This window comes from Protobothrops mucrosquamatus, unplaced genomic scaffold (genome assembly GCF_001527695.2).
Source record: "Protobothrops mucrosquamatus isolate PMUCROS unplaced genomic scaffold, P.Mucros_1.0 scaffold8, whole genome shotgun sequence".
In the NCBI taxonomy this organism is placed as follows: domain Eukaryota; kingdom Metazoa; phylum Chordata; class Lepidosauria; order Squamata; family Viperidae; genus Protobothrops; species Protobothrops mucrosquamatus.
In genome coordinates, this window is record NW_015386395.1 from 23,323 (window position 1) to 47,718 (window position 24,396).

Below are 24,396 nucleotides of genomic sequence, written 5' to 3' on the forward strand. Positions count from 1 at the left end.
CTGCTGGCTTTCAGAAGGAAAGCTGAGGTGAGCAGGATGTAAGATCTCAGTGGGGTGGATTTGGTTTGAGCAAAACAAAAATTGCAATGCATATTTTTGATTTACTAAATGAGGCAGGAAAGTGTGATAGTTGAAAGAAACGAACTGCTATAGACGTTTGAGATTGTTTCACATTACAGAGGATGGTTAGTTCTATGGAAAGAAGACACTTGAAATCCAATTCCTTGTAGTAAGGGATAGGAGACTACTCTTCTCATACTCAATGTGTATCTTCTGCTGCTTTGTTCAGGACTAATAAGATGTAATGGTGCAAAAGAAAAAGGTTTTTGTGTGTGTGTGTGTTTTTTTTTTTAAAAGCTTTTATTTTCCAAGTACCTTCCAATAAAATACTTGCTTGGACCAAATAATACAAACACAAGCAGGTTCATGTATAGTTTTCTCAAGACATAAACATATTACCTGAGTAATCATTTTTCTGGTAGTTAATATATTTGTTTATGTTTTCTAAACTGAAATTCACCCTTTTATACTCAGTGCATACATTTTAGGTCCCATAAGACACAGCCCTATATGCCCTAAAAAGTTTTATTTTTTTTTTAGCCCAAATATCATGGCTAAAAAAAATCAAACATGCATTTGTTCCTTATGCTCAACATTATCATACTTAAATATGACAGTCTTTGTGTGCAACATCTGATTTCTTCACTTGTTCACCAGCCCACCTGTACCTATACATTAGCAAACTAACCTTTGTATTTCCGTCACTTTTACGTAACAGGTTCCAGCCCTGTAAAAATCTTCTTACATTCCAGAATCTCACCTCTTTGAGCAAAAGGGTCACCGATTCAAGATTCTGTGAGACCTAACACATTTTTGCACATCCTCACTGTACAAATGATCAAAAACATTAGGATGGAGCTTTTTTTTTTTGGTTAAATCTTAGAGCCTGTATATAATTACCATATTTGAGTTGCCAAAATCTGGATGACCATTAGATGGGAGCTATCCTCTAGTGACCATCCTGATTTTTGCAGCTCAAATATGACAGCCTCATCTTTTATCTACCCAAGGACAAAGTCCCAAATTCACCCTTTCAAGAAATCTCACTAAATGTCCAGATATTTATAACATTTAAAGAAAATAAAAACAACAGTGAGAAACAAGGACCACTTAGTTACAGAATGCGTATTAAAAATTTCTACTAGTTAAAAGACGGAGAATGTGTGATCCACCAGATGTTGTGCAGCTATAGTATAAATTCCACTGCCTATAATATGGTTAAATTTGGCTGGAGTTCTTGGGAGTTATAGTTCCATAACAGCCAGTTGGGTGTAATTCCTTTACTTTATGCTATAAAATGGCTGAGGTTTGGACATTAAAAACAAAAACAAAAAAACAAACCTCCCAAGATTAGAGAGGAGTCAGAAGTAAAATTTCCAAACTGTATGGAAACAGAGTGAAAGCCAGAAAGAAACTAACAAAAGAGAGAGTCAGAACAGTATTTCTCAGCCTCCACAACTTTAAGATGGACTTCAGACTCCCAGAATTCCCCAGCCAGCATGTGAGTTAAAGTCTATACATCTTAAAATTGCTGAGGCTGAGAAACACTGGGTTAGAAGTTAGGATTTGGAGACGTTTCCTCAGAATCCCCTGGTGTTGAGTAGAATAGCCTAGGTGGCAATATTTTTAGGATGTCCAAATCACCTTGTCACAAAGCAGACCAAAAGTAGGGATTTCTGAGTTCAATCTCGGATTACTTCCTTCAATCCCCACCTAGTCATGACATATATCAAAATTAAAACTTAAACGGAGTCTTATTTGTTCCCTTAGCCTCCGGGGCCTATGATAGGGTTCCTTGCTATGGCAACATCACTTTGCCCTCTCATTCCTGCTGCTGGGGGTTCTCTGAAGCACCCTGTTTGCCTTTTGGGGAGCCCCATTTCCTCTTGGCCCCCAACACTGTTCCCAGCATGAGGAAAACCACAGCTCCCACATGGATGCAGTAATAGACTGAGCTCCAATAGTGAATGGTATCCTCAAAGGTAAGCAACACAAAACCCATACACATGTAGTCATAAGCCCTCATCTTCAGGAACCACTGTATCCAGTCACCCCAAAGACGCCCCGACGGGGAGAGGTGCCTCAAGAATCCACTCTCCATGGCTCCCTCAGCTGCTAAGCAGAGCGGGATGGTAAGGAAGCTGAGGTAGTACCCAGGGTGGATCCCATGCCAGTAGGCCGAGATAAGCATTGTCCAGGCACTCCTGAAAAGAAAAGAGCCTGGTCAGACCTCTATTCATCCCCTCAAGCAATCCAAGCACCCACCTATCCCCAAATCCTTCAAATGCCTGCTGATCATTTCCAACTCTGCTATGGCTCTTATTAAATTTAGCTACAGAAGTCTTGAACTTCAAGATCCCGGTCAATCTATGTTGGCTTGAGAACAATGGGAGCTGAAATCCCTATAGAGTCACCAAAGATGGGAAAGGGTGATGATGCAACATTTGTTTAATTTATGAACTGTGACTCAGTCAGTCCCATAGTCTTGTAGCGTTTATCTCAAGCAAGAGTCTCACTTAGATTTTCTGACTTATTCCTTCCCTAATAGCAGGTCGTTACTCTGTCTCGTCCCAAATCTGCCCAGTGTTCACCATGAGCCTTCAAAACAAGTGGCTCCTGTCCCAGAATCCTTGTTTCCACAAGATTTCTACAGCTTACTCTCATGCCAATCCAACTGACCGCGCGCCTCCAAGTTCACCTTCAAGCCCAGCCTATCACTTCCTCTTCAAAGACTATTTCTTGCCCTCAACAACACTTTATTTGAATCCAATGTCACTTGACGCACCTCAGGACGTAGGAGTGGAACGGTGCGCTTTTGTAGATGTATTGTGCCAACCACCACTGGACAGTCATGTTCCAATAGCGCATGCCATCCTTTACTTTGACACAAAAATCTGTCCCGTGCGGATCAATGTTTTTGATAGTCTCATAATCATAGACAACACTGGATGCTTCCCCGTCAGTTGATCTGCTTGCAAGAGAAGAGAAAACCAATTCTTTCATGCATTTTTCATGTCCAGAACTGCTCTAAAAATGTTCTCTGTATGGGGCTGACCTTAAAAATGTCAATTAGTTTGTTAACAGGCGGAATCTGTTAATACCTTTTCAAATGAACCGATTCTGATTGGGATTATCATAGACCAATGCAGCTTTCCTCCTACTGTGTTCATTAATGGGGTAACCTGCCATCTGTTTTGAACACCTTGTCTTTTGGAAGGGAAAATGGTATTGGCACAGACAAAACAAAAATCTGCAAATTTATATTCAGCTATTTAGAATCACAGAGTTGAAGGGACCTTGGAGGTCTTCAGGCAGGAGTCTCCATTTTTCATGGGGCGTTTAGCAACCGGTTGTAAGTGCAAACAGGTGCCATGTGGCTGAAATGTGGCAATGTGACCATGAGTGGGTGCTGTGAAATATTTTACAACAGCCAGAAGTGTTTTACAGGCTGTCAAGCACCATTCTGAGACTGCCATAACTTCAAATGGTTGTTCAACGACTGGTCATAAGTCAAGGACTACCTCTAGTGTCATGGAAAGGTTAGCTCTGTTAAACTGTGTTGTACTCTGTATTACTAATGAGTCTTTTGTTTGTGATCTTCAGACTTCTTAAAAATAGTAAATGAAGATAATTGTCTATGCAGGTAGTCCTTGAGTTATGATAATTGACCCCAACATTTCTGTTGTTAAGACATTTGTTAAGTGGGTTTCGCCCCATTTTATGACCTTGCCACAGTTGTTAAGTGAATCTGGCTTTCCCCCTTGACTTTGCTTGTCAGAATGTTGCAAAAGGCGATCACGTGACCTTGAGACACAGCAACGGTCATAAGTATGAACCAGTTGCCAAACATCTGAATTTTGATCACATGATCCTGGGGATGCTACAAAGGTTGTAACTGAGGAAAATGGTGGTAAATCACTTTTTTCAGTGCCGTTATAACTGAACGGTCACTAAATGAACAGGACTACCTGTACATATTTGGCAGTAGAACTTAGTTTTTACTTTTGGTATGGTCCCTAAGTAAATTTGCTAACCTAAAGCAAAGGGTGCTAGTCCTGCGCAACATTGGATATAGCTTCTGTCAATATGTAGCAGTTTTCAGCAGAACTAACATGCAAACAACCAGTGCTATTTAATTTCTCTCTCATAAGGAGTTCAGATAGTGGTTGTACAGGTAATCCCTGAATTGTGAACGTTCAAAGTTACGCAATAAGTGCCCCCTAGTGCTTACGAGCAAGTCCCGGAATTACAAATGTTGCCACACCACGACAGTTGTTCACCCTTATGAACGACCGCAGTGGCACTGCAACATTCACCCTGGTTATTCCCTCCCTTCCCCCCTGCCCCGGGTCTCCCTAGGCCAGGGGTAGGCAATCTTGGCTCTTTTATGACTTGTGGACTTCAACTCCCAGAATTCCTGAGCCAGTCTACAAGTCATAAAAGAGCCAAGGTTGCCTACCCCTGCCCTAGGCACTAGGCCAGGGGTAGTCAACCTTGTCTCTTTTATGACTCGTGGACTTCAACTCCCAGAATTCCTGAGCCTGCACTAGGCCTTCAATACTCACCCTGCGAAGAACGAGATCCTTCGCTTTCTTGGTTGCTCCAGGCCTTCAGTGAGTTTGCAAAGAACGGAGGCCTAAAGTAATGCAAGATCACACAAGATCAGTGGCGCCAGATCTCATGCTACTGATCTTGCGTGATCTCATGGTACTTTAGGCCTCTGTTCTCTGCAACAAAGAATGGAACTGAAGCCAGGGGGCACTTCCATGTGCCTCAGGAGGCCCGATCCAGGTGTCGGAGGCCTTTTCCAGGCTGCTGCCATCCAGATGTGAGGCTGGGGGACACTTCCACAGCCCTCCAGAGGCCTGATTCAGGCATCGGAGGCTTTTTCCAGGTTGCTGCCATCCGGAAGTGAGGCCGGGGGACGCTTCTGCGTGCCTCCAGAGGTCCAATCCAGGCGTCGGAGGCCTTTTCCAAGCTGCTGCCGCTCAGAAACGGGCCTCCGGAGGCACATGGAAGCATCCCCTGGCCTCAGATCTGGGTGGCAGTGGCCGTGAAAAGGCCTCCAACACCTGGATTGGGCCTCTGGAGGCACGCAGAAACGTCCCCCAGCCTCAGATCCGGGTGGCAGCAGGAACCGCAGCCAAGAGGAGACGGATCTTTTCAAGGTGAGTCTGGCGGGGCAGGAAGAGAGGGGGAAACATGAGGTATCTTAGTGGGGCGGGGAGGCCTTGGGGGCCTGTTCCATCACTAGGCCCTCCATGGCCTTCCCCACCCTGAGATACCTCATGTGCAGTTAACGAGCCACGCATTCACCCATGCATGTGGGCGAAAGCAGGGAGTAAATCCCATTCAAAGTACGAGAATCCTTGAGTTATGAATGGAATGAGTTTTGGAACAAACAGTATGTCCAGGCAAGCTAAGGGCCAGGAATTAGACCAATGTTGTACTACAGGGACCTCAGGTAAGTTTCATGCAAGAATCAGAACTGAGTTTTAAGTCAGTTACAATCATATGAACCAGAAAGAGATCAGCATCCTGAGAGAACAAATATATACCCCATTTCCATGCTATAATTAGTACACTTATTATTTGAGAAGGAACTTCTCATGACTCCAAAATTGGTCTGTAGAACTCAAACACACGAAGGCCCAATTTGTACATGTTCAATGAAAAATAAAGAGAAGGTGGACATAAAGCTTCTGCAAAGATCAGTGTGTCTGTTTCCCTTAAACTGTCCCAACCCCACAAATAAGGCGGAATATTTTAGCGCTGCTATATCTAAGGAATTGGTGGTGATTCTTTTGGCGAGAAGTGGCCCCAGGAAAGCACTTCTTATGAAGCCTGTGGTAACAATTCACTGTTATTAGTGCTGTGTGAAAACCAGAAGTATTTTAGAGAAGGCAGAGGCAAAGGAAGAGGTTCCTGACTTACCGACTTAAAGGCTCATATTCCACTGTAGGTCCCCCACCTGACCGAGATTTGGCAGTGACTGGATAGGCACCAAAAGCAGCAGCGATGCAGGCGCACTCGGCGCAAAGCCACGCAACATAGAAGCGCATCCGGAAGACGAAGAAGATGGGCACCATGTAGAAGAGGCGAAAAGGGAGTCCTCTCTCGTAGAAGGCGTTGCTTCGGACGTAATCAAGGGGGAAGAAGTGGGAGACAACCAGGAAAAATATTCCAAAGATCGGGATCATTCTGGATCTGGAAAGCATCGGCCGCCAGCTAGGGATAACAGAAGGCTCAATCTGGCTCAACCAGTCATGGTATGTACGATAGCGATAAAATGGGCCTGGGTACCAAAACAGAAAACAATGAAATATTAAGATCAAAGAGCAGAGGGAGAAGTATGCTTGAGGAAAAATAAAACAAGGCCAGAGAAAGCGTCACACATACACAGTTGAATTACTTAAGACACTGTTTCCATACCCTGATTTCCTCTAGTTGTGTTCACACTATTTCTCTTAATCCAAAGCCACTATAGGTAGTCCTCCATTTATGATCATAACTGGGGCCAGGATTTCTGTTGCTAAGCAAGGCAGTTCTTAGGTGAGCTATGTCCAATTTTATGTCCATTTTTGCTGCGAACCACTGAACTTATTACGTGAAACACAAGCTCATTAAGTAAATCTAGCTTACCCCATTGACTTTGCTTATGGAATGGAAGCCAGCTGAGGTCGGAAATAACAATCACCTGGGATGCTGCAACTACTATACACACATGCCCATTGCCAAACACCTGAATTTTGATCAAGTGACCATGGGAACACTGCAATGATCGTAAATGCAAAGACCGGTCGTAACTTTTTTCAGTGCCATTGTAATTTTGAACCACCGCTAAATGAACAATTGTTAACTTGAGAACTACCTGTAATTTAGTGGAGGGTTGTGAGAGATGGTATCCAACATGTTTTTGGGGCTTCTGTTTTGGATAGGCTTGATAGATTAAGGTTGTGTGTGATTTGGGAAGTACACAGGGATGTGCTAGTTGCACAATTTTATGATTTCCTGCAGATTCTGGCAACAAAAGCATAATGCCTGGTATCTTACTTTTTGCTGTAATTTCCTGTTTGCAGCAGCATTACATGATCATTTCTCATGCAATTCTCACAAAACAAAAAGGAGAAGCTGTAAAAGTGAAGTGTGTAGGCTAATGGGAAGAATAGTTATTTTTGTCTGATCAGCAAGGTAGTTTCAAACACACTTCTGCAAAAAATACAAGAGGCCAAATTTACACACAATGATCAGGCACAATACCAAGAGCAATAGGTGGCTGACATGAGAAGCAGATGAGAAGGTAAAAGTGGAATGGGCTTTATCGTTTTCAACTTGTTCTGATCTCTTAACCACCTTTTCCTTTAAAAAGAAATTGTAACAATACAGAGTAGCTCTTTAGCCCAATATTTTCCCTTACTGATATTTATACATGTGGTGAGAAGATGCCAACATTTTAAAATGTCCATAAAACCACTGCTCATAAGACTGTGAAAGGGAAGATGGATCACAGGTGTTTATACCTGTAGATATATTACACTTTCTATTAGCCAGCTCACCTTACCTGTCATAAGCCCCACATAGCAGTAACAATAGCACAGTATCTCCACCAACCCCGGTTTTTGGAGAACTGCACCAATCATCGGAGTTTTGGTAAAGGTTGTCACTTCCTGTTTCTTCGCCTGAATGAGTTCTTGTACCTCAATGGCTAAGCTCAGCAGCTGGGAGACAAAAGTTCCAGAAAAAAAAAGAACCTTAATTCCCCTTCAAGCTAAACACCCTTCCTTCCCATTATCCCAAGAATAGCCTGATACCTTAAGAGTGAGCAAAAGTTGCACAGCATTGGTGAATGGTGTTGGCTCTGGATAGTTGAAGTAAGTAACAGTGCGGAAAAAAAGTAAGTAGGAAAATGTCCATCCCAGTGTCAGGTGATGACAAGTCCTATTTTTTAAAAAAAGCAAAAAAAAAGCAGAGAGGTTATAATTATTAATTCTTTTTTTCTACACCAGTTTCAAAAGCATCACATGGGTATCCTTGCATTGATTGTCCCACAGAAACTAACCACTCTTCTAACCTACTGTTTCTCAACCTTAGCAACTTTTAAGATGCATGGACTGAAATTCTCAGAATTTTCCAGTCAACCTGCTGAGGTCATGTGGCAAGTGGAAACCACGTGATCTGTTTCAGCTGAGGTTATTTGAACAGACTGAATACAAGATTCTTGTATTCACTTGAGGGCATAGATAACCTTTAGAAACCAGAAATCCTAACATTAGAGGTGTCATAATGTGCTATGTTTGGTTTTGGTTTAGCATGGTCTGCAAAAATAGGGAGCGTGGCTTACAGTTTTATGTAAGCCAAAAAAGTATAGCTTACCACAATTAAGCAAATCACTGCTTAGCAGAATGTGTGAACTAGTCAAAACCTTAAGGAGCTGCATTTATGCAAGTTAAAAAGATCCAAGCAACATTTATTGCTCGTAAAGACATCATTAAAAACGGGTAAGGGAGAGAACTGTCCGATCAACAAGGCATCAAGAACATATGGCGAGAATATACAGAACAGCTGCATGCAGGTAGCAAAGGAGCCCAGTCTCAGGATGACAAGGAAAGAACTGATCGTCCTTGAGAAAGAGATTATTTGGGCAATGATCCAACTGCCAAACAATAAGACTCCAGATTTTGACACTATCCCTGCAGAATTACTGAGACCTGCATCACCCATCATTAGAGACCTGGGCCAGAAAATTCAGGAAACCGACACGTAGCCACAGGATTGGAAACAGTCAAGTGTTCATTCCACTGCCAAAAAGGGTGACTCTAAAGATTGCTCCAATTATGACACAATTGGTGTCATTGCTTGCATCAGAAAAATTTTGCTTAAAATTATACAGCAATGTCCAGCACCAACCATTAGAAGATAATTACCAGTTGTCCAAGCCGGCTTTCAAAGTGGTCATGACACCCATGACTATATTGCAGATCTGCACTGGATCATGGAAAAATCTTGTGAATATCAAAAGACCATTTACATGTGCTTCATCGACCACAAGAAAGCCTTCGATTGTGTTGATCATGAGAAGCTATGGAGAGACCTACAAGGCCTGAGCACATCTGGTCAAGTTGGTGCAATCACTGTAACACAAATCAGGAAGCCACTGTGTGAATATCATATGGAGACACCAATTGGTTTAAGATAGAGAAAGAAGTGCAACAGCACTGCATTCCCTTCCCTTTCTTATTCAAAATTATGAGAAAGTTAAACCCTGAAGAATACAAAATTGGGGTAAAGATTTGTGGAAGTAACATCAACAATCTTCAATATGCTGACAATACAACTTTCCTCTCAGAAACCAAAGAAGGCCTGGGACACCTGATCCAGAAAATCAAAGAAGTGAGAATTTTCTGAACATCAAAAAGACCAAGCTCATGACAATTGCAAGGGAAACATCCAAATAGAAATTGATGATGAAGATAGAAAGTGTGGAAAAAAATCACTTTCCTTGGACCGCAGATAGCTCAAAGCGATGAATGCAGTGCAGAAATAAAATGTTAGATTGCACTGGGTTGCACAGCAATGATGAACATGGGCTGATTATGGAAAAACAAGGACAAAATAGATTAGCTCACTCTATTTTGTTCCCCGTATGGTTGTGAAAATTGGACTTTAAAATAGCAAGATGGGAAGAAAATCAATTCATTTGAGCTGTGGCTCCTGTGTATTCCTTGGAAAGCAAAGGTGACTAACAAATACTGGAGGGCATAACACCAGACCGTGACATGCAGAGGAATTTATTAGAGAAAGCAATTACCATATTTTCCCATCTATATGATGCACCCGTGTATAAGACGCTCTCCGCGCTGATCAGCTGTTCGGTGGAGCACCAAACAGCTGAGTCCAAGTTCGGCGGGCAGAAGATCTTGCCCCCTCCCCCCTCCCGTTAGTGGCAAGCCCATAGGGGCTTGACACTTGCACCAGACGACATGGAACCACACAGGCATGCCCTGGGCTGCGAAGGTTACCATTATTTTTCCGTGTATAAGACGCACCTGATTTTTGAAGAGGGTGTTTGCAGGAAAAAATAGCGTCTTATACACGGAAAAATACGGTATGTTTGTAAGAGTTAGCGGTAAAAGAAAACCAGGCCACCAAGAGCATGATGGCTGGACACCATCAAAACTGATACCAGCCAGAGCATAGAAAAACTCAAAGAAATAGTGCAAGATCAGAAGATGTGCAGAGACCCAGCCCCTAGAATCAACAAGAGTTGGACTCAACTGGAGAACATCATCATCAGCTAAGGAGCTGAGGGTCTTTCTCCAAAATCTGGCACCTGCCTACCTACCTACACACACACAGAAAGAGAGAGAGAGAGAGGGAGAGAGAGTTGGATTTTAGGAAAATTAGGAAAGTTATAATCCCGTCTTTGCTTTTTAAACTCAGAGCATTTCTCTGCATCTGTCAGACCATCTTACAGCCACCGTATTTGTTAGATCACTTTACCTTGGTGAGATATTGATAATAAGCCACGTCCCCAGGATGGTGATAAGGGAGTGAAGGATGTGGATCTGGCAAGTCACCAGAATAAGGGCAAGTCCTACCACAGCTGCCCCATATTTTTTGGTCTTTGAACCTATTAAAAAAAAAGAAAGGAACACATTTTTCCATCGTCTAAAGATGTACACCCTGAACTGTGAGTTTGAGGCATACTTTATTTGCTTGCTTGAATGTACAACCTACCCAGATCTACCGTTTCTAAGAATCTACATCCAAATAAAACTTATAAAATTGCCTATGGAGATTCGCAATCAGCCAGGTCATGGTTGTCCCAAAGGCGCTTTTTCCAAAAGACAAAACGGGACTTTCTTAAGTTTTTTCTTTAAAAACGTTTCGCTTCTCATCCAAGAAGCTTCTTGGATCACGGCAAATAGCCAGGAATGTACAACCGTAACGGAATCTGCCCATTATGGTTGCCAGTCATGATGGCTGTAAAGCAGATCACCTATGTGACAGACCTGATTTTACAACCGCTTTTGCAGCATTTGTTAAGTGAATGCAATGGTTGTAAAGCAAACCCCATTGTTCGCTGTGGATCGTTTTTGCCAAAATCTGGAAATTTCAGTTTTCAGTAACACTGTTATAAAATACAATCCCATGTGACCAGGGAATGCTGCAAAAGGCTTTAAATGTGAGTCAGCTGCCGAGTGCCCAACATGCAATCATTTGACCATGGGAATGGGCCCTGCGGCTGTTAAAAGTTTGGAACCAGGTCATAACTACTCCTGGGGAAGTCCCTCATAACTTGGAACGGTTGCTAAGCCATCAGTCATAAGTCAAGGACTACCTGAAATATGCAGATCCCATGTATTGTTATTTCTCACCATCCCCATTTAAAAGGATTGACAACAGCTCCATTTCACATCCCGTCTTCTCAGAGTTCCTTTGGATATGCGCTTCTTACAACTTGGTTACTCAAACCAGGAAGCCCTTCAAGGAGTTGAGTTAAAGGCAAGGCCTTCTGACATGAACCCCAGGACAGTTTCTTATGAGGTACTGTTCTGATCCAAACAAGAGATTTGCTTTATTCCTGTTTGTCACAGACAGATTAACTCCAAAAACAGATTAATATTCAGATTATTTATTCTTCAGGAATCTCTAAACAATAACGCACAGTTAAGAAGAGTTCTTCTGAGGCACGTATCATAATCTGTCCGATCTTGTGTAAAAAATTAAAGGTAGATTCACCCCATGTTCGTTGGAGCAAAGGGTCCTGTGTCTGTACTACACAAAACTTTACATGCTGGCCCGTAGCCAGGAAATCCTGTCATAAAACATTAAAGTCCCTTCCAATGGCTAATTAAGACATAGAACTGACCAATTAGGACACAGATATAACCATGTAACAACTAAACTACATTTCCCAGAAGCCATCTCTTAAGGAGACAGCATTTAACCCCTTAAATGCTACTTATATCAGCTCTGGCCAGATGGTTATATACATACTGGTCCAGCACAGGTACCTAGCAGCATTTCCTTCTTCAGGTTTCACACTTACCCACTTTCTTGAAGAGGAAGCCAACAGGTATAGAGATGAGAAGGACTGCCAAGTAGACAATTTCATCAGGTGACATTGTAGCTGGCAAGAAATACAGAATTAGGTCAATCTGCATGGATCAAAGGGAGAAATACTGGAAATATGGAGCACAGGGCAGTGACACCGGCTCTGCACTTGATTTTTGAGAAAGAAGGGATATAAAGGGGAAAATAGGAAGTGATCTTGTGGTTTTTGATTGCATATACTACATGCTATGGAAAAGTAAAGCAGGTAGATCAGACCACCTGAGGTTGAGAACTTGATGACAGGGAAAAGGGATTATTATTTTGATACAAGAGATTAATAACGGATTTAAAAAGCAGTACTGGCCCAACAAGTATTTTCAGCAAATGTGTGGTTAACTTAGAGAACCAGTTTTGTATGATTAAAGCACCAGGCGACTGCGAGTTCTAGTTCTCTTAGCCAAGAAAGCCAGCTGCCCAAACTGCAACCCAAAACCCACTTATGCATCGTTGAGTGCCGGGTGGGTGTGGCCCATTGGGTGGGTGTGGCCCATTGGATGGGCGTGGCTGCAGTGGTAACAGCAGACTGGGTGGGGCTAAAAAGTTCAATCAATCAATTCCAACTTTGCAAGATCTTTTTTTTTTCCGCGAGAAGTTGAAATTGACTGATTTTTTTTGCACATGGCAGCGGAGGCCTAAAGCGAAACGGTTTTATAAAACCCAGCTGAAGGCCTAGGACTGGGTGACCATAGAGAGGGCTCTGAGTGCCACCTCTGGCACCCGTGCCATAGGTTCGCCACCACTGGGATATATGCAGTGTTATCTTTATTTTAGATGTCAAAAGGGTCTCTCTCTCTCTCCTTCTCTCTGCCCTTGGTCTGCCAGTCCTCTTCCCCCACTCAACGTGTGTGTGTGTGGGGGGGGGGGGTAAGAGAGAGAGAGAGAGGCACTTGCACTTTCCCCCTCTCTCTTTCTTTCTTTCCCTCCCTCTCTGTCTTTCTCCTCTCCCTCTTCTCTCTTTCTCTTTCCTCTCCCTCTTTTTCTTTCCTCTCTTTCCTCTCCCTTTCTTCTCCCTCTCTTTCCTCTCCCTCTTTCTCTTTCCTCTCCCCTCTCTCTCCTTCTCTCCCCCTCTCTCTCTTTGCTCTCTCTCTTTCTCTCCCTCTCTCTCTTTCTCTCCCCCCTCTCTCCCCCCCTCTCCCTCTCCGATCTTCTGCTCACTTGGCAAGCTGGCTTCAAGTTGTTCAGCAACAGGCTGGCTCTCTCCTCCCCTTCCTGCTTCCTGCAGAGATGTAGCAAAGGGAGGAGCCCTGCCCAATAAGCTTCTCAGCTCGTAGAACTCTTTTTACACACATACACACACACAGACAGAGAGAGGGGGGGAAGCACAAGAGAGGTACTCTCTCTGTTTCTCTCTGCAAATGGCAGAGGAGGCTGGGAGCTGTAGCAGAAGGCTCAAAGAGCCGCAGGTTGCTGATCTGAGGGCTAGTCGCTCTTTCTCTCAGACCACAACATCAGGCTTGGGCAACAAGCCGATTGGTCAATTCCTTTCACAACCAAGTTGATCAACATTTGGTTGATCCAAAATAAGCAGACCTGGCACTTGTGAGGAAACTCTACGAAGTAAAAATAAAAAGGTGTGGTTAATTTAATTTGCACTGTGAGATATGGTGATTATTTACTTATGTAGTCATAAAGACCAACTAAGTAAGTTGAGCAAGGCTAATAAAGCTTCATTCAAACTGAGGCCTCTTCTGAGACAATCCTCCACTTCTCACTGTAGCCTACAGCCCTCAGGCTACCTAAATGTTAATCAGGACTCATCATCTTTTTGGAATCAATTAAAGTAAACCAGTTGTTGCCAACATGCTCTGTGAGAGAAGCATGCATCAATAGCAAATATCACAGTCCCAACTGAGAAAGACTAAGACAAATCAATCAAGACTCAAATGCTGATTGGTTGTCTCCCCACCCCCCCTCCATCTCTGATGCCTCAGATCAGCAATGAATTCTTTTTATCTCCAGGCCTGCAAAAATACAACATCTCCTCTTACATACTTCTGTCTGCTTGGAAATCACTTGGGGTGGTTTTTTCAGCAATGAATCAGCAGGGTAATAAATTCTGTAATAATAAGGAAAGGGAATAAGGAATGCTACCAAGAGACATATGTGCTTTTTGAAATTAGCCTGAAGCATACTTTTGCTAAGACTGATCTTGTTGTATTAAATAGAAAAAGACAACTTAAGGGTGTTAAGAAGAAACATTTCTATTAATCTTGGACATCTTACTTCTCAGGACTAAACTGCAGAAAAGTGGAAAAGGAGAGAGCAGCTAAAAAAAAGGAACACATCACAAATAGTTTAAGACCACACTGTTGGATGTACCGGTGGTAGCAGCAGCAGCAGCAGCAGAGGATACTGAACGTTAAGAGTCAGGTAGAATTCAAGAATTCCTTGAATTCAAGAGAGTAAGAATGAGCAACATTTTCCCTCTTTTTTGAAATCCTTAAAAATATGGATTCCAAGCTTGTCTGCAAAAATCTTTGTTTCTCACTAGTGGAAAGTGATTGCACCCTTTTGGCGGGAGGGGGAGGTTTCAATATATTTTATTAAAAGTTTTACAAAGAACATAAAAACCAAAACTAATAAAGAATAAAAGTAGTAAAGGAAGGACGAAAAAAAGCAAAAGTGAAAAAGGAATAAAAAGAAATAGAAAGCTTCTGATTTCTTTCGTAGCAAATATACTGTAAGTAAAATTACAAAATAACCCTTTACTCTATGATTACAAAACAAACAAGCTCTTTCCTATTATTAGGATTACACCCTTTTGCATGCTCTTGCACAAGCCACTCCACTTCTACATCCAGCCTGCTTTTTCCCCAGCTGTACCTTACGAACATCTGTCTTCCCAAACTTTTGCTTCTCTCCCCTCAGGTCAGACTCCTTGATTTGTGTTAAAAGTAACGGTGCCACTGAATGTACCCAAGTGGCCAGATCAGAGTTCCAGAGAAACCAAGTTACCTTCCACTCATTTCTACCCTTCTCCAACTAGATAACAGTTTGGATGAAGGAAAGTCCAGAGGATCCAACACCCTGTGAGTCACTCAAACAGATTTTATACACACCCCTTTCTCCAGCTGGCTCTGAAAAACTCACTTAATGTAAAAAAAAAAAAAAAAACCAAGCAAGGAAGAAGGGGGAAGTGCCCTGTACAGGCAAAAAGAACAAACTGTATATAGATAGAGACTTTGTAATGCAAGAAAAATGCAAGTTATGGGCCCAGAGGTTAAAGGAAAGTACTGAGTTTGCGTTGCCAAAGATATGTGTCCAAAGGGGATATTGAAAACAAAATGAGAATTTCCTCTTCAGGTTAAATAGCCACAGAATTTGGAGGAATGGTAGAAGCGTATTTAATAACAGGACAAGCAAAACACTTCAGGGAATTTTTTTGCAATCGTATAAATTTCAAAAAGAAATAGAGGTATAATTTTTATGTCAAAGGGCAACGCAGTAAAAACAAGTACAGTATAATTTAAGGCCTGTCAAATTCTTCCTTGCCTGTTTCCAGTCCACTCAGAAGGTGCTCCGGGTCTCAGATTTATGCCTCTGAGGAGGGAGATGTAGAACACATTTTTTCCACAGTACAATAACTCAGTAACATTGGAGGAAAGGGCAAATCTTAGAAAATAATTTCTGAAACAAAATCTTTGATAGCCTGATGTTACTCATCAGGGGTTAAGGGATTCTGTTTACTTATTTATATCCTGCCTTTATTATTTTTATAAATAATTCAATGGGGTATAAACATGCCCAATAATCCTTATTTATATCCTGCCTGTATTTTTTTTTTAATTAACAGCTTAAAGGGGTAAACATGTCCAATAATCCTTCTACCTCCTATTTTCCCCACAACATCCCTGTGAGGTGGGCTGGCCTGGGCTGAGAGAGAATGCCCCAAAGTCACTCAGTCACCTTTTATGCCTACGGTGGGGACTAGAATTTAAAATCTCCTGGTTTCTAAAAATCTAAAATTCGAGGTTGGTTTCTAAAAATCTAAAATTCGAGATTTAGATAACCTAGAAATCTCGTTTAGTCTTTAAGTAACCAAATTTATATCTCGGATTACATAAAAACGCTTAACGCAGTTGTCTGAGCTCTATAAAAATACGATTGGCTCTTCAACAGTTGTCCTACACGTTTCAAGGCAAGCACTTCCCGCCTCTATCCGGCACCCGCCTGTTGCCCTGGATTGCAACATTGGCTGGGGACGAAGGGCATTGTAATCCATCTCATTTGGAGGATGCCGGGAACTTGGAAGGAGCCTGCTTAAATTAATCCGGGGTTGCAACCCTCGCCTAGAAGTTAGGGCCCCCATCCCATCCCCATCCCCAGCGTTAATCCTCCGGGGTTGCTTTCCACTCCACCCCCGATCCCGATCCCCCCCGTCCCTTCCTTAAATCTCCCCGTCCCGCGCGGGCAACTCACCCTGGGCAAGGGAGCCCTCTCCGCAACGCGCGAGCTGTCCCAAAGGGAGGGTGGCGTGGGGGCACTTTGCAGGGCGGGCAAAAGAGGCCGGAGGGTCTCAACTTCGTGCAACATGCAGGGCGAGGACGAGCAGAGCGAGACCCGCCTCCCCGGCTGGGATCCACACGCTTTGATTGGGGATCTCCCGCTCGCCTGCGCGCCTCCTGGCTTCCTGTCTCTCGCGCAATCGCTTCCTTCGCAAAAGCGAGCGTCTCTCTCTCTCTCTCGAGCGTGTCTGAAAGCGAGCGGCTCTTGTGTGTTTTTTTTTTCTCTTTCTAACCGCCCCCCCCCCCCAGTTCTCCTTGTCGTCCGCTCCCTCCTTCGCCTCGCGGAAACCAGCCGGTGGCCTTTGATTGCCTTGCGTATTGGTTCGGGGAGCCGTCCTTCCCAGCCGCTCGGCCGGTGGCTTAAAAGGTGATTGGTGGATTTCTGTAGCTCCGCGGGGGCGGGAGTCGGAGAGGGCCGGGCGGTGCGGTCTGCAAGACACGCGGGACGCTTGCGCTATGGGGGCAGAAGGGGCTTGAAAGTAACGGGAAGGGAGAGAAGCGCCTGGCTACGGTGAGCATCTTTTCTTGGGGGGGGGGGGGGGAAGAAAAAAAAGGCGCAAATCCGAAAGAGGCGCATAAAAGGGGGAGGAACTACGTTTATAACTTCGCTTTACAAAGGAGAATTCAAGAGCAAAACCAACAAGAAAAAAAATTACAAAACGCATATTCTTAATAAAAATATCTGAACTGGGAGCCAACTTGGTTTAGAGGTTAAAGCATCCGGCTAGAAACCAGGAGATTATGATCCAAAGATGTTTTTTTTCAAGAGGCAACTGGACTTTCTTCAGAAGCTGAAGAAGCTTCTTGGATGAGAAGCCAAACGTCTTCAAAGGAAAAACAAAGAAAGTTCAGTTGCCTCTTGAAAAAGCACCTTTGGGACAACCATGACCTGGATGACTGGGAATCTCTGTAGACATCAGGAGACTATGAATTCTTATCATAGTTTTGCCTTAGGCACGAAAACAGGTTGAGTAACTTTGGGCCAGTCTCTCTTTCAGCCCAACCCACCTCTCAGGGTTATTGTGGGGAAAGTAGGAGGAGAAAAGAATATTGGATATGTTCACTGCTTTGAGTTATTTATAAAAAAATAAAGGTGGGATACAAATAAAGCATAAGAAGCTATACAATTATTAGAAGCAAGTATCGGACAGGATTGTTTCTGTCAAACTGCATTTGTATAGTAAAACCGAAAGGTCTAAAATAAAGGACCAATGTGAGTTTTATGAAATAAAGGACTATCTTTTATAGGTAGTCCTTGACTTAAAACTATTTGTTTAGTGACTGTTCTAAGTTACAATGCCATTGAAAAAAGTGACTTATGACTGTTTTTCACACAACTGTTGCTGCATCCCTATGGTCACATGATGGTCACAAATTCAGATGCTTGGCAACTGACTCATGAAGGTTGCAGTGTCCTAGGGTCACGTGATTCCCTTTTGTGACCTTCTGACAAGCTAAGTCAATGGGGAAGCGAGATTCACTTAACAACCATGTTACTAACTTAACAACTGCAATTATTCACTTAACAACTATGGCAAGAAAGGTTGTAAAACGAGGCAAAACTCACTATTGCTATCTTGCTTAGCAATAGAAATCTGAGTTTAGGATTGGAGCTGGGACTGGAGGAACTAAGGCTCTGAGGTTCCCTTACAGGAGGAAATGGGGAGGTAACTTTTAACCCAATCTGATGCATTTTGTGTGGGTTACTTTTTTGAAGGATGGTTAAAGCTCTTCCTGTGATGGAAAACGACAGGATGCCCTGTATGTTTAGTAGAGTCTGCTAAAGTCCCAGCTAAGATGGATTTGATGCAGGGATTAATTGAATAATTTTGTAAAATGACTTATCAAGTAATATAGGCACAATCTTAACAAACAGGTAATCAGAAGCCAGCCCCCGACATTTAATGGCTCTTACTTTCAGGTAAATGTGCAAATTGGGACAATTTAGCTGCAGACACTTCTCCTTTTCTTCCTCCTCCTCCTTCATCTGTTAAGAGGTTAGCATGCAACCAAGCCATCTGGTGCATCCCCCATCCATAAGACTGTTACCTGTGGTTTATTCTTAGCTCTTAGTGGAATGTGTGGACTCCTTTTGATATATCTATTGCCTATTTCTCAGAAAAGAACTTTTGACAAGGCAGCTCTGAGAACAACTGACTCCAGTCTATTCAGCTAAGCCTAACCCAGATTGAAGGGCTCCTTAATAAAAATCTCAAGATCTGCAGTGGCCACTGGTAGCCTCATTAGTGAGCTTTCTAGTGGAAAGGAAAATGAGAGCCTTGTTTGTGTTAAAAACCGCCCTTTGGTTGTAAGCTTACTAGGAAATCCCCAGGAATAGCTGAACCTTCCACCTTCCATATCAAAAATACCTGAATAGCTTGTTACTTCAATCCTCTTCTGATGTTGCAGGCTCAGGCATGATCCGAATCTACCTCTTAGAGGGAAAGGCATTTGTGTGGAACTACGCAGACGCACGGCAAATCAGAGAGGAACATCGCATTGTTGGCGTGCTGGTGGGGGCATTGCCTCGGAAGCCACGGCAGAACGTGAGGCTTGGGCTGCCCTTGGAATTGCTTCCCGAAGAGGCTCGGCTGTTATTGGAAAAGGGGTTGGCAACCCTGGTTAGGAGCCCGACGTCTCAATCCCTTGGTGATGGGAAGAACCAGGTAATGGTTTAACCCACCTTTGACTTTTGACTTAGAAGTGAAGGATAAACTCCCCATTTCCCAAACTTTGCAAAGTGCAGAGATCAATCATCTACATCAGGGGTCCTCAAACTTGGCCACTTTAAGACTTGTGGACTTCAACTCCCAGAATTCCCCAGCCAGCCATGCTGGCTGGGGAATTCTGGGAGTTGAAGTCCACAAGTCTTAAAGTGGCCAAGTTTGAGGACCCCTGATCTACATGTTTCTGAGACATTCCTCTATTGGTAGGCTTTGACTGACAACCACAACTGAGCCCAAAATATCCATTGCAAAGCAAGGTGGTTGTTAAGTGAGCTGCACCCGGTGGTATGATCTTTTTTTGCCATAGTTGTTAAATGAATCATAGCAGTTATTAAGTGAATCACCACAGTCATTAAGTAAATCTGGCGGTCTCACATTGACTTTGCTTGTTGGAAGGTGACCGGGAAGGTCACAAATGGCAATCATGTGACCCCAGGATGGTACAACTGTCATAAATACATGCCAGTTGCCAAGCACCCAGATTTGATCACATGACCGTGGGACTCTGTGACAGTCACAAGTTTGAGGACCAGTTATAAGTCATTTTTTCAGTGCTGCTGTAACTTCGAATGGTCACTAAACAAACGGTTGTAACTCGAAGACTATTTGTAATTTCTTCCAGCAATGAAATTACGACGTAGTATCAGCTTTTTTTTCAACAGCCAGTTATCCCTTTTTTCTGCCCCTTCCTCCCCAGCTGTGTAATAAAGCAAAATAAGCTCAGACATCAGTATAACATCACAGCTGGAATATTCAAGAAGTTAGCACCAGTTTTATGTTTTATAGTTTCTCTTCCTGACCTATTTGTGCAGCAGAATTAAGTACTAATGGGTTTCAAGCTGCCAATTAGGAGCAGTTGTGTTTGTGTTTGGGGGGAAAAAAGAAGCTAGTAAAAATTCCAAAGCAATTTCAATAGACCCTTTTGTTTTATGTTACCTTTCAGCTGGCAGTGAATGTTTCCATGTATGATCCAGAGCAGAGGTCCCCAACCTTTTAGGCACCAGGGACCAGTTCCGTAGAGAGAGGTTTTTCTGTGGACCGGAGGGTTTTGTGTGTTGCCTGCGTGGTTTTGTGTGCTGCCTGCATCCCATGGATGGGGGTTTGCTTGTTTGTGCGGCCAGGTTGCTGGCATGCTGTGGCCCGGTACTGGTCCACAGACCAGGGGTTGGGGATCCCTGATCCACAGGGTGTATGTGTGTATAAAGAGGTACCTCATTTTGCTGCAAATAAGACAAGGCTTATTTTAGAGCTCTGACTTGGATTATTCTGGAGCTCAGAGAAAGGAATAATGTTTGTCAATCATGTCCCCTTCCAGTAACACTAACCAGCATGGCCAACCTGACTGCAAGGTTGCTTATGTTGACCACACTGAGCTTGCTGCTTTTGTGTCTTCAGGACACCTTATGCCCAGAGAAAGCGATTGCCTATGAGAAAGAGCTAGAGGAGAACTACCAGGAGCAGCTGAGGCTCTCTGCAGAACAGAAGAAAACCATACTGGAGTCTCTTGCAGACCATATAACCCAGGGCCGAGCAAAGAAATGGCAACGGAAAGGAGAAGGAGGAGGTGAGCTAATGTGTATATTTGGTTATTGTAATGTTTCATTTGGGGTTTAGGAACCCTGAAAGCCCATAAAACCACTGGACAGGTTGGACAATTTTTTCATTGTTAAATGAAGTTGGTGCTTAAGCAGAATAGGATGTCACTAATGAAGATGAATACACGTGACCGAGGATAATGTTGCAGGATCCAATCTGGATTGGTTACTGAGACCCGAAGGTTTTGCCTTCTGAGCTTTCAGACTTGTGTTGGAGCCCATCCTCAGGGAACTTCTCTTTAGCGGAGTGTCTGTTCTCTAGCAAACTTTGCTAGAAGAAGATCCCCGAGGATCGGCTCCAGCAGGAGTCTAAAAGCTCACAAGACAAAACCTCTGGTCTCGGTGACCGATCCAGATTGGATCCTGCAGACTAGGATGTCCCAAGAATTCTGCCTACATATTGTTAGAGCGAGCAGAGTCTTATTGTGTGAGTAAACAATGGTCTATATTAAACGGTGGTTTATTTTACACTATCTACAATATCATACACCAGGAACAATATACATACACGTGCTAATATAGCAGGATCCAACAAACCACAGTTACAGCAGGAAATGGAAGAGAGAGAACACATCAGCGGAGCCTTCCCTTTATACAAAGGCTCTTAAAGAGACACAGACCCTGCTGAGTCATTCCCATCATTCCATCTTAAATCTTATATAAGTTGGTTAGCTGTTCAATCAATACCTTGACACATATTTCTGCTCCCAAACTATTCTTCTGACAGCTCTTAGCATTATGAGCTGCTTGATGTAATATTCACACCCAGGAGCATATTTTGACCCATCACAGCAGTAGATCCAAGATTAGATTTAGCTATTGATATTTACTACTACTACTACCATAGAACCTCCTGCTCTACAGTTCTGCCCATGCTTTCGCCTATTTGACGTCACCGTTGCTAGCCTTGAATTTACAGTGACAGAGAGCTGGGCATACGAAGTGGAATTTTATTTATGACGAAAGTGACAAAATTCTTATTTTTCAATATTTGATTGAAAAAAAAATTACATACTCCACTAGTTACAACCATAATGAAGCCTGCTCATCATAGTCATAGCGTGGTTGTTTGTGATGGTCATTAAGCAAACACCAGGGTCATTAAGCAAACCAGTGGTTTGCTGTGGACACAATTTTGCTGAAAATTGGAAGTAAATGTCAGTTCTTGGCAAACCTGTCGTAAAATGAAGTCACATGACCCTGGGGCACTGCAAATGTGGCCCAGTTGTTGAACACTCAGTGTGGTCATGTGACAGGGGGCATCCAGATCTGTTAGAACATCGAACGGTTGCTAAGCTATTGGTTGTAAGTTGAGGACTACCTGTATGCAGAGGAAAATATAACTGTAGAAATTTGAGGGACTTTGGTTCAGCTGAATCCTGAGGAAAGGTGTTTTTTGTAAAGCCTATTGTGTCTGTGAGGGAATCTGTTCATTTACTAAAGACATTCAAATGAAAAATTAGATCACCTCTTCTTCCTTTCTTAGATCCCCTTGTACAGCCTGCAGAGTCTGGTTCCTGTTTTGTGTTTCCCAGAGAATCAATGATGATCCAGCTCCCCACTGAACGGACTCAGATAACTCAAGAAGAAAAAATAGACTGGCACGTAGCATCTCAGCTCTGGCCTTATGCTGGTCAAGAGCTTCACGAGATGCGCTACCGCATTTTCCAGGACCTGTGGGAACGAGGTTATTATGTCACAACTGGGAGCAAATTTGGAGGTGACTTCCTCGTTTATCCAGGTGAAGGCAAATTTCTCAAAGAGATTTTACAAGAATGTTTGCATTTGTGGAAACAGTATTGAAAAGTATTCACTCTTCAAGTGAAGAATGATGGCTTAAACTTTTTATCTGTGAGGAAAGGAAGTCAGATACAGCTAAACAGGTGTCCCTTCATTGTTGTCTCTGGTGCAAGTGTGAAGCCACAATACCCTTGGCTCGCCAACCTTTTAAGCTATAAATCATGGTTCGTAGTACACAGGGAATATAAACCAGAATATGGTACGCCAGAGCTACATTATGGCTTATTACAATGTTGCTGTCATTCTGTATATGAATTGTACAGATAGGAAAAGTAAAAAGGATATTGGAGTGGGAATGGGAATAGGGGCTTCACAAACATGGAATGAAATAGACTTCCTCAAAGACTGTTACAATCCATCTTCCTGAATTTGATATTCTCCAGATGTCCGAGACTTTATAATCTAGCAGACAAGACTGTCAAATAAAGGCATTCATAATAGGTGATTCCTCAAAGCTCATGTATTAAGGAATATCTGCCTCCTTTTTTCATTAATTTAACTATCTCTGGATATTAAAAGTTATCTATTTAACTGCCCCTATTCCAGGACATTTTAAAACCTGTGTTTGCACATCCAGATTATGAAGAGTTCCTCAGCAAACTGCTCCAGCAATTTTCTGGCAGGGCAAATAGCGATTAAGAAAATTGTTTGCTTTTCTATTATTGAGACATATGTAACGCAGGTTTTCTTCCATACTAATGAGCCAGTGTTGAAGAGACCATGTTGAGACCAGCCTCCTTGCTTTGCTAACTCTTCCCGCTCCTCTTTTGATAGGTGATCCCATGAGGTTCCATGCCCATTACATTGCGCTCTGTTTTTCCAAAGATGTACCCATCTCTCTGTGTGACATCATCAGTGCTGGACGCCTTGGCACCAGCGTCAAGAAGACTGTCTTGCTCTGTTCAGTGGACCAGGAGGGGACTATAGCATATACATCCCTACAGTGGAGCGGGATGTAGTGAGAGAGAAAAGGCTTGGATCTTAAGATTGCCATTTCCAACAGTGGTAAGGTCTGGCATTATTAAGATATGCTTTGACAACTGTTGTCACCTATTCTTTGTCTTCCAGAGCAAAGTGCCCTCCTAATACCTTGGATCACAATTGCTGCAATTTCTTGACCCATGTCACTTGGTGCTGAAGCCCGCAAGAGCTGTATATCTGTACATCTGTATTCAGGGGCAGTTGTTCCAAGTTGATGGCTGACCCCATCTTTCATGACTCCTGCTGGTTGGGAATGAGGAGAACTACTGCTCAACACATTCCCAGGGCAGTAGCTAGAAAGGCTGATCTTAGGTTAGATAGCACTGCTGCCAGCAACATAAAAGACATTTGGTCTTTTTCAAGTGTATCTTTGTATTTCAGACAGAGAAAGAGAAAAGGATTGTCCTGCAAGAAGCTCAAGCTTGGAATCTAATGACTAAGCGCAGGATGGAAAATAACACAAAAGCCAGCATTTACCTTCTATAGCTGGGGTAGGCAACCTTGACTCTTTTATGACTCGTGGACTTCAACTCCCAGAATTCCTGAGCCAGCATGGCTCAGCTTGGAAACCTCTCCCTTTCTCCTCAGCATGGCTGGCTCAGGAATTCTGGG

General features: G+C 43.0%; 2 protein-coding genes across 3 annotated transcripts; one reads left to right on the plus strand and one right to left on the minus strand.

The window, feature by feature from the left end:
• Nucleotides 1–1,605: 1,605 nt before the first annotated feature.
• Nucleotides 1,606–16,684, minus strand: MBOAT7 (membrane bound O-acyltransferase domain containing 7). 2 transcript variants are annotated; one of them, XM_015810322.1, is made up of 8 exons: nt 16,597–16,684; nt 12,113–12,193; nt 10,561–10,690; nt 7,872–7,998; nt 7,622–7,778; nt 5,995–6,355; nt 2,846–3,031; nt 1,606–2,264 (listed from the first exon to the last, which is right to left on the minus strand). In XM_015810322.1, exons 2-8 carry the CDS (start codon nt 12,186–12,188, stop codon nt 1,883–1,885), a joined length of 1,419 nt encoding a protein of 472 aa, XP_015665808.1. In that variant the 5' UTR covers nt 12,189–12,193; nt 16,597–16,684; the 3' UTR covers nt 1,606–1,882. The 2 variants fall into 2 exon arrangements, with proteins under 2 accessions (XP_015665808.1, XP_015665807.1); XM_015810321.1 differs by lacking the exon at nt 16,597–16,684 and having other exon boundaries at nt 2,846–3,028; nt 12,113–12,211.
• Nucleotides 16,685–17,110: 426 nt separating this feature from the next.
• On the plus strand, nt 17,111–24,267 carry TSEN34 (tRNA splicing endonuclease subunit 34). The gene is made up of 5 exons (XM_015810323.1): nt 17,111–17,193; nt 19,092–19,348; nt 20,804–20,972; nt 22,490–22,744; nt 23,578–24,267. Exons 2-5 carry the CDS (start codon nt 19,100–19,102, stop codon nt 23,760–23,762), a joined length of 858 nt encoding a protein of 285 aa, XP_015665809.1. The 5' UTR covers nt 17,111–17,193; nt 19,092–19,099; the 3' UTR covers nt 23,763–24,267.
• The last annotated feature ends 129 nt before the right edge of the window (nt 24,268–24,396 follow it).

Coding starts and splice junctions, on each gene's coding strand:
- MBOAT7 (XM_015810322.1), bottom strand. CDS start 12,188: ATGTCACCTGATGAAATTGTCTACTTGGCAGTCCTTCTCATCTCTATA. Junction 6,356..7,621: donor CTATGTGGGGCTTATGACAG/GTAAGGTGAGCT, acceptor TTTGGTACCCAG/GCCCATTTTATCGCTATCGT. Junction 3,032..5,994: donor GAATATGAGCCTTTAAGTCG/GTAAGTCAGGAA, acceptor TTCTCTTGCAAG/CAGATCAACTGACGGGGAAG.
- TSEN34 (XM_015810323.1), top strand. CDS start 19,100: ATGATCCGAATCTACCTCTTAGAGGGAAAGGCATTTGTGTGGAACTAC. Junction 20,973..22,489: donor ACGGAAAGGAGAAGGAGGAG/GTGAGCTAATGT, acceptor TTCCTTTCTTAG/ATCCCCTTGTACAGCCTGCA. Junction 22,745..23,577: donor TGACTTCCTCGTTTATCCAG/GTGAAGGCAAAT, acceptor CTCTTTTGATAG/GTGATCCCATGAGGTTCCAT.